The sequence below is a fragment of the Camellia sinensis genome, chromosome 3 (genome assembly GCF_055761805.1).
Source record: "Camellia sinensis isolate YWXY chromosome 3, ASM5576180v1, whole genome shotgun sequence".
NCBI classification, from domain to species: domain Eukaryota; kingdom Viridiplantae; phylum Streptophyta; class Magnoliopsida; order Ericales; family Theaceae; genus Camellia; species Camellia sinensis.
In genome coordinates this window covers 198359240-198369504 of record NC_138963.1, presented here as the reverse complement: position 1 = coordinate 198369504, position 10265 = coordinate 198359240, and the positions used below count along the sequence as shown (strand labels likewise).

Genomic DNA, 10265 nt, shown 5'->3' with positions numbered 1-10265 from the left:
TGAAATTAAATTTATGTAACGTAGGATTCATATGTAAAATAAATTTAAATTATAAAATAATAATTATAGATAATTTTTGAATAATTAAATCTAAATTTATAATATTACTGTATATATGATATGTCCCTTCATGGAAAGAAATGGTAAGAAAATAACTAAAATAAATATTGTATCACACACTTATGTGAATTAGGATATAAAATAGTGAGAGAAAAAAAAACACTTGAAAATATTCTTATCTATTTTCATACACTTCTACACGTACATGAGCAGTCATTAGCATTTCGTGAGTATTTAAATCAATAAAGTATTAAAGACTTCTATTGAATTCATATATATAATAAATTAATACGCACTCATGAGCTGAATAGAACAGTCAAGGGGCAATTTCGTAAACTTCTTTTTTTTTTTTTTTTTGGGTGAATAAAGTTTTCAAAAAATTTCGTAAACTTATAGAGGAACTAAAGGCACCCCATTCAATCTGATCATTATATAAAGGTCACATATGTATCAGTTTTTTCACAACACTTTTCATTATCTTCTGGTTTTTGTTTTTTTGTTCGAGACTTTCAAACACTTCCGTTCCACACTTCATGGGGGTGCAACAGAGAACCTCCCAATCTCTGGCGACTCCGCCGCCGCAAATGGACCCCAAAATCTGGTCTCACCTGCCGGACCACCTCCTCGATCACGTCCTCTCATTCCTTCCATTGAAAACCTTCTTCAATCTCCGATCAACCTGTAAACACTTCAAATCTCTCATCTTCTCTCCTTCTTTCATCTCCAAACACTCTTCATCTTCACCACTCTCTTCTTATATCCTCTTCTCACACCCACAGTTCCATCACCTCTACCCTCTCTTCGACACCACTCTCAACACCTGGCGCAAGACATCACTTTCTCTCTCCTCCCCCATGCTAACCTGCTCCCCCTCCTCCAAAGCAGTGCTCCTCTCTGTCTCCCATGGCTTCCTATGTTTCTCTCTCCCAAACTCCTCCACTTTCCTTGTCTACAATATCTTGTCAAGATCTTCGAAAACTCTCCACTTCCCAACATTCCCATTCGCCTTCGAGCTTCTCACTTTAGTTTCTTCGCCAAATGGGTCGTTCAAACTCTTCATGATCTGCTCTTGTTCTTCCGGACCATCGAGCAATACTTTTGTCTACGACTCTGTGATTAATCTCTGGAGCCAATTCGACAGTGTCGACTCTGTTATCGGCGACAATCATCAAGAAGCCGTGTCATGTGATGGGATATTATATTTCACCACCCCAGAGCCATTTTCCATTCTCTGCTTCGATTTGGAAAACGGGAAGTGGGAGAGACCGGCGATTGAAATGCCGGGTGAACTGACTTTTGCTCGGTTGGTGAGCGATGGGGTTGAGAAGATGTTCTTGGTTGGGGGAATTGGGGAAGATGGGATTTCGAGAGGAATGAAAGTGTGGGAGTTGAGTGGAGATGGAGGGAATTGGGTGGAGATTGGGAGTGTCCCGGGAATGATTTGCAGGAAATTCATGTCAGTTTGTTACCATAATTACGAGCAAGTGTATTGTTTTTGGCATCAGGGTTTGATCTGTGTGTGCTGCTACAATTGGCCCGAGATTTTGTATTACAAGGTTTCGAGGAGGACTTGGCATTGGCTTCCTAAATGTCCTTCTGTGACTGATAAATGGAGATGTGGTTTCAGGTGGTTCTCTCTTGTTCCTGAGCTCTATCCTTCTGTTTGACAAGCAACTATTGGTATAATAGCGGTATCACCATCCCATAAGAAATCTTGCCTTCCGATCTGAAATTATATTATTGAATTATGTACGAGACTAAAGATATCGGCCTAATTTCATTTGTGGTTTTTCTTGAAACAATTTTTTTTTTTTTTGGGCAAATTGTCACTTGAGAAAGAGGGACCGGATGTCGATACTATGTAATGACGTGTACGAGTTCTATTCAACTAAGTTCGTCTTAGTTGATTTTCTTAAATCGATATTGCTACTACTTATCAGTTCTACTGTAGATTCAAGCCTGTGAACTGGACTTTTCTTCATATTATTGATTTACTTTTCTTTTCTTTTTTCTTTCTGGATTAGCAAAATTCAGTCTTCAAATTCTGTTTTGTATTGATAATAATAACTCGCGGGCACGAGGGGAAGAACTAGAGGGCTGTGGTTTATAAAAATCAACTAATCTTGTACTCGTTTGATTTTTGTTCCTAAATTGTGAAGGAATGGCCCCACCAAGGCTCACCTATTAGAAGAATCTTAACACATAAAAATTAAAAGTAATGATATATAAATCAATTTTTGTATAAATTTTTCATATGAAATAATATGATTTATTGTAGTTCTTTCGTTTTTGTTAAATATAATAATGGACAAATTATACTAACAGTCTCTATAGTTTGAGACTCGTGTCACTTTGTTCCCTGACTTTTCAATTGTGACACATTTGACCTTGAATTTTGAATTTTGTTCCAAATAAGGAAAATTGAAGATATAATTATTTAATTTCAAGGGCAAAATCGTCAATTTAATAAAATATAAAATAATTTGACAAAAATAAATGTCAAAAAAATATTTTTAATTTTTAAAAAATTATTTTTATCCACCAATGATAAAATTATGTAAAATTGATAAAAATTAATAAAAATTACATGATTAATTTTTAAAAATTAATTTTACATGATCATTATCCAAACACATAATAAAAATTAATTTAATAAAAAAATAAATAAATGTCTAAAAGATTTATCAATTTTACATAATTTTATTTTTAGTGGGTAGAAATAATTTTCAAAAATTCAAAAATATATGTTTGACATTTATTTTTGTCAAATTAGTTTATATTTTATCAAATTGATGATTTTACCCTTGAAAAATTTAATGATATTTTCAATTGTCCTTATTTGGAACAAGATTTAAAATTCAGTGTTAAATGTGTCACAATTAAAAAGTCAGGGACCAAAGTGATACAAGCCCCAAACTATAGGGACTATTAGTGTAATTCACCCTATAATAATTATATATGTTGTTTATCATAGATATCATATTATATTTATTATCATACTTAGGTTTCTCTTCTCTTGTATAAAGGAATCTTATATACATTGTTACAACATTCAATATAACACAAATTTCTCTCTCTCTTAGATATTGTAACATGGCATTAGAGTTATAGGTTAAACTCTTGGTATTGTTTGCCTTACCGGCGGGAGGCAACCTTGCTTTGGCAGCCTATTGGATTTTAAACCATTCTGCTATCATATTTTTCTTTCAGTATTGCTTCGTGGTGATCTCTTCCTCTGTTCGCTAATTTATTCTTACCTCAAATATCTCTATCATATTTTTTTTTTCTCGCAATCCTTTTTTTTTGTGTGTGTGTGTGTGCGCGCGCGCGCACACACGCGTGCGCACACACGCGTGTTTCTGTTTTATTTTGCCTTTCCCTCTGCTTCAACCCCAAATAGGTTTTTATCGTCAAACTTATTTAAGTTTGAGGGAGGTATTATATCTATATCATAGTGAGTTTGGTTATACACCATGCAAGCCACCCAAGTCGCTCCCTTTGGCGCACTACCTAAGTCATCCTCCTTGACGCATCACCCAAGCCGCCCTTCTTGGCACACCACCTAAATCGCCTGTTTTGGTGTGCAATCCAAGCTGCCCTCTTGGCACACCATTTAAGCCGCTTCCTCTGGCGCACAACTTAAGCCGCTGTCTTTGGCGTATCATCCAAGCCGCCCTTTGGCGCATCACCAAAGTTGCCCTTTCTGGCACACCACCCGAGTCGCCCCCTAGCGCACAATGTCATCTGTTGCCATTATCGTTCAACACCACATCATAAGTTACATGTGTCGCATTTGTTGGTTCAGCATCTAGTTCTTCTATAACGGACCAGCACGATCTTAAACTGTCTTGACATTAGTTCCGATCAGTTCCTACAATAGTCCAACACAATCATAAATGGCATTGGCTTCCTAATTGTCCTTTGACTGACAAATAGAGCTGTGGTTTCAGGTGGTTCTCTCTTTTTCCTGAGCTCTATGCTTCTATTTGACAAGCAACTATTGGTATAGTAGCGGTATCATCATCCAATGAGAAATCTAAGGAATAAAAAATCTCGCATTCCGATTATGAAACTATATTATTGAATTATGTAAGAGACAAAAGATATCTGCTTAATTTCATTTGTGGTTTTTCTTGAATCCATTTCTTTTTTTGAAAATTGTCACTTGAGAAAGAGAGCGGTTGTCAAACCTATCTATGTAGTGGGGTGTAAGAGTTCTATTCAACTAAGTTCGTCTTAGTCGATTTTCTTAAATCGATATTGATGCTATCACTTGTCAGTTCTACTGTGTAAGAGGGGCTAATTTGAGCCCACTAAATTATTTAGGCCCAATAGCCCAAGATTAGTGGGCCCAAATTTATCGCAAGTCCAAGACTGGTGGGACCAGATTTATCACCATCAAACGGGCTAAATGGCTCTAAGCCTCGGAAGGGTTCGGATCCACGAACCTAGAGACTTACTCAGGCCCGGAACTCGAAAGGGTATTAGGCAAGCCTAGAGATCCGAGGCACTCGGACTCGAAAGGGTTCGGATCCACGAACCTAGAGGTCCGAAATACTTGGCTTCGAACGGATTCAGACGCAATCTAGAAGTCGCTCCGTTAATGAGTCCCAGAACACTTGCGGGCTCGGAGCTTTCCGGGATCTACGCACCAGAACCATGGGCGTAATGGAGTTCGAACAAAGGACCCGATCCCGAGGACGGTGAGTGGAGATAAATTCACTCTTCGGTTAAACTAGCCTATACCCGGGTCGAGGTGGCACGACCCCGGGGGGTCCATGAGACTCGGCAATATTTTGCGGCAGGACGTCCTCTGGGACTACCCCTGACCCTTTGGGATGATTGGGGATCATTGGTTAGGTGTGGCTAAGAAGAAGGGTTCGCCGAGGGAGTGATCTCCTCTTCGGGGTTTTCTCATCCTCGGAGAAGTCACCTCCTCGGAGAGGTCACCTCCTCGGACAAAGTGTTTAGAGAGAATATCCCCCATGTGCCTTGCACATGGGCTCCATCCTACATCATGAGGTGCCTATAAATAGCACCCACCCATAGCTTTACAAGGGATGGATTTTGGAGATTTTTAACTCTTGGGAAAGAACTAATTTCCCTTCTCCATTATCAACCTTGAGAGTGAAAGTGGGAGATCCCTGGGAGAGCCCTGCCATTATTCTATTCTCTAGCCATTTTGCCTTCTTCTTCACCCAATCTCTTATCTCCATCATCTCCTTTACTCTTGTGTTCTTGAGTTGAGACCATTGAAGAATCTAAGCCTCTCACATTTCTTCTTGAGAATTCGAAGTTGTTCTTCAAGGATCTTCGAAGATCTTCGAATTTTCCAACTCCTTTCTTGAACCCTCTCCTACATTTTGGCGACTCTGCTGGGGAGGCGGATTGGTTAATGGTCTCGACGAGATCTGGAATCCACACAACTCCAACAAGGATGGCGGAAGAAGATGAAGTTCACCAACAAGGATCCTCTAATGGTGGTGATGACAGAACCATGGCTCCAGATCAACCACTTTTGCTGGAGGCCATTCAAGGACTCCAAAATACTCAGCAGGAGATTCTTACCACTCTTCAGAATCTCACTCACGCCATGTTGGTGATGAGTTCTAACTTTGCACCGGCGCCAAACGGAAATCAAACTGGTGGTGGAGTTATTCCCGCCGGAGCGCAAAATCAAATCCAAGGAGAAGTAGGCCCCAATCAGCCTATGGCTCATGGCAACACGGCCACAGTAACACATGCTCAAACCACAGTAGGCGGCGGCAGTTTGCCCATGCCCGGGCTCCATGGCGTGCCAAGCCAAGATCCAATGGTGACTAGGGGAGTTTCTGGTGTAATGAATGGTCCTCCGGCGACTGTTGGTGTCCAGGAAAACATAAGGAGCATATTGGCGCAAAAGGGAGCTCTGCCCGTACCTAATCTTGTTACGCCACCAGTAAATGTTACCCAAGCACCAAGCGGGCCTCCTTTGGTGCCAACAACAAATCTGCAAGCACAACCCGGTATAGCGGCGCCGTGCGGTGGACTCTACGGGCCTCAATTCAATATCCCATCACCAACTGGCTTGTCTATAGGCGCTGATGGCCAGTATCGTCAAATGTCCTCACCAATGATGAATTCGCAGCACCAGAATGGCCAAGACGCCCCTAGCTCAGTCTTCGGGTACATAAGCCAAGTCCCGGGAATACCACCATCAAACTCTCTCCCTCAACAGTTTCTCACTCTCGCCGATGTGCAGGCCATGTTCGATCTCGAACGGGGCAAGAGGACCTTACCCTCTTTGCCTGATCCAGACGTCAAGCCGCCTTACCCCATTGAGATGCTGAGCTATCCATACCCTGAGGGATATACAGTGCCGAAGTTCATCAAGTTCGACGGCAAACAAGGAAATGCCCGAGAACATGTTGTGCGATTCATCGAGACTCTAGGTATTCATGGTTCAAACCACGTCCTCCGACTGAGAGAATTCTCTAAGTCCCTCACCGACCGAGCATATAGTTGGTATGTTAATTTGGCCCCAAACTCTGTCCGAAGTTGGGAGGAAATGGTTAACAAATTCCACTCCAAGTTCTTTCAAGTGGCGGAGAAGGTGACCACACTTACATTGTGTAAAGAGAAGCAACAAGAAAGTGAAGACATCCTTGACTACGTCAAAAGGTTTCAGGACAAGGCCGTGGATTGTCATGAAGCAGTTGAGGAGAGTTATCTGGTTCAAATTTGTCTAGAAGGGGCATTGAGCAGGTACAAAATGTTTCTAGTTAACCACAAGCTACCCACCTTCTCGGCATTAATAGAAGCAGCTCGGAACATTAGCATCCCTCAGGCTCAGGAGTCCGGATTTAAAGCCAGTTACAAGACTAGTTTCAAGTCATCTCGTGGACCTATCGTTGCTGCTGCCTCTGCCCCGGATACCCGAAATTCACAAGGAGGAGGTCATAGGGGCCAGAAAAGAAAGCAATATAATGGTGAAAAGGGGAATGTTTCTTATCCATGTGGAATCGAAGAAGTGAAAGCTCTAGTTAAGGAATGAGTGGCTGACGGAGAGCTAAAATTGCCTTATGTTGAAGAAATGCCATCAAAAAAGGACCGTGAGAGCCCTGAATTTTGTGTCTACCATCGTACATTGAAACATCCGACAGAGAAGTGTTGGACTCTCAGGAAAATCTTCAGAGATAAAGTCGAGGCAGACGAATTGAGGTTCAAAAAGCGAGGGACTCAAGACATCCGAGAACAACCATATCCTCAACACCGAGACAAGGGCAAGAATGTTGCTATGATAGCTTATGAAGGCCCAATGATCGAGGCTATCGCTAATCTCGATGACGATGACTGTTATCTGGACGACATCCTCGAGCCAGAGGGTGAGCAAGTTTACTATGGAAGTGCTCTCGATCCAGAGGGCAGAACATTTATGACTCATGGCGAAGATCCCTTTGATCCAGAAGGAGGAGAAGAATGCTATGGAAGAGGAGGACACCATGTTTATGTGGCATCTTATTTTGAGGAGACCGAGGAGATGGTTAACTACGAGCCTCCAAGAGTGGAAAAAGATCCAGATCACTATGCCAAAACCCTGCAAGACTGTGTAAAGTTCAAGCAGTTCTTTGACCAGCTTGGACTTTCCAGGGAGGCAAGAACGGAAATCACCAAGTCTATCATTAATATAGCCGAGGCACACCATGAGGAATGCATGTCGACTGAGGGGTCTATCCCGAGGAAGGCAAAAGAGCAATCTAGTGCCATTACTTTCTCCGAGGCTGATCGGAAGTATCCTTTTTCTCACAATCGCCCGCTTTTTCTCACAATCCTTTTTCTAGATAGTGGAGCCTCTATCAACATTATGACTCGCGCTACTCTAGAAAAAGCCGGAATCTCTGAAGAACGCATTGTGAAGCAGCCGATAGTCATCACTGGCTTCGGTGGAGAAAAGAGAGTTACTATCGGATGCGTAACTGTTGATTTAGCCGTTGGAGAGATTCGCTCGGCCACCAAGTTCCATATTATCGATTCTGAGGCAAATTATCACATCATTCTAGGGAGGACCTGGATGCATAGATATGGGGCTGTACCATCGAGTTATCATCAGTGTGTTAAGGCTAAATGGGGAAAGAAGACGGTGACAATTCAGGCTACAGAAAGGCCTTTCGAGATCCATGAAGCTCATTATTCTGATGCCATCTACTTCACCGAACTGGCTGTCGAAGAAGTTCCCACCACCTCTAAGCCTCGAGGGGTCAAAATTCCTCGTTGGGAGGATATCAAAGATGACAAGGAGCCGATGGCAGAATCAAGTAAGCGGGCAATGTCTAGAACAGAAAGTCTGCCTATTCCTCGAAAGGTGATGAAAGTTCGAGAAGGAGGCAAAATGGTGTACTATTTATGAAGGTGCGGGGAGTCGGTTTCTTCAGTCACCGACTCCGAGTCAAAAGAAGAGCCTCCTGACAATGATATAGTAATAAAGCCTGAAGTGGCTCCAGAATGTATGCAAGATGGGCCGAAGCCTCAGCCCGAACAACTTATTGAAATAGATCTGAGTGATGGACAAGATGCACCGAGGCCGGTATTCGTAAGTTCGAGCCTTAGCCCAGAGAAGCGGGAACAGTTGTTAAAGTTGAAAAGCCGATACTCAGATGTGTTTGCTTGGCCATATAAGGAAATGCCCGGACTAGATCCTGACCTAGTCTCCCACTATCTTGATGTGTTCCCAAACTCCAAGCCAACTAAGCAAGCTGCTCGAAAATATCATCCAGATCTCGAAGAGAAGATTAAGAAAGAGATTGAAAAGCCTCAACAGGCTGGTTTCATCCGGCCAATACAGTACCCCACGTGGTTAGCAAACATCGTGCCAATAAAGAAGAAGAATGGCCAAATCAAAGTATGGGTAGACTTTCGAGATTTGAACAAATCTTGCCCGAAGGATGAATTCCCGCTTCCTCACATCGACACCCTTGTGGATACTACCTCGGGACACCAGATGTTCTCATTCATGGATGGATTCAGTGGATACAATCAGATTAAGATGGCTGAAGAAGACGCAGAAAAGACTGCTTTTAGAACACCTCTCGGAAACTTCTTCTATACAGTCATGCCTTTCGGACTCAAGAATGCCGGTGCAACTTACCAAAGGGCTATGACTGCAATCTTTCATGACATGATCCATCATGAGGTGGAAGATTATGTTGATGATCTAGTGGTGAAATCCAAAAAAAGAAGAAGACCATCTTCGAGACCTTGAGAAGGTATTCAAGAGGTGCCAGAAATTCAAAATGAGGATGAATCCTCTCAAATGTGCTTTCGGGGTGACGGCCGGGAAGTTCCTCGGGTTTCTTGTACATAGGCATGGTATCGAGACAGATGAAGACAAGGTCAAGTCTATCAAAGCAATGCCTCCCCTACATTCTCAGAAGGAGTTAAAGAAGTTCCTCGGGAAGGTGTCTTATATTCGGAGGTTTATCCCAGCACTGGCAGAGATCTCTGCACCTTTCGGCTCTTTATTAAAAGGAGATGCCAAGTTCGAGTGGAACCAGGAGCACCAAAAGGCCTTCGAGAGAATCAAGGCAGCCTTGACCTCGCCTCAGACCATGATAGCCCCGCAGCCCGGGGTGCCTCTAATGTTGTACTTAACTTCAACCCCCAAGTCCATAGGGGCATTATTGGTCCAAGATGTAGATGGAGCAGAACGTCCGGTGTATTACATCAGCCAGAAGATTCGAGGAGCAGAAGTCCAATATACTCCGATAGAGAGACATTGCTTAGCTTGGGTATTTACCGCCCAAAAGCTCAGACATTACTTCTTAGCACATCAGATTCGGATCCGGAGGGACTCAAAGCTGATAGTGAAGCAAGTTTCAGGACAATTCGTCTTAAAGGAACCTGCCTTGGCCACATATCGAACAACAGTCCAAAAGCTTCTTGACAAATTTCAGAAGGTCGAAATAGAGCATGTGCCTCGCTCCGACAACAAGTTTTCAGATGCCCTCTCAACATTAGGGGCAAGAGTTGATATCCTAGAGGAGGAGGCGACAATTATTATCAAGAAGAGAATAGAGCCTTCGATAATACCTGAAGACAAAGGCCTTCCGGAGGACTGGAGAGGAGAAGTCCTCGAACAACTCAGAAGCAAAGTTGGAAAATTGACTATGGCCAAGCTTGCCCAATTCATAATTATTCAAGGTGAACTTTATTTTCGAGGAGGTACCGGA

At 42.5% G+C, this 10265-nt stretch overlaps 1 protein-coding gene across 1 annotated transcript; it reads left to right on the top strand.

The window, feature by feature from the left end:
- Window positions 1–506: 506 nt before the first annotated feature.
- Window positions 507–1999, top strand: LOC114321418 (F-box/kelch-repeat protein At5g43190). Its single transcript, XM_028268582.2, has one exon. The coding sequence runs from the start codon at window positions 594–596 to the stop codon at window positions 1725–1727; it is 1134 nt and encodes a 377-aa protein (XP_028124383.1). The 5' UTR covers window positions 507–593; the 3' UTR covers window positions 1728–1999.
- The last annotated feature ends 8266 nt before the right edge of the window (window positions 2000–10265 follow it).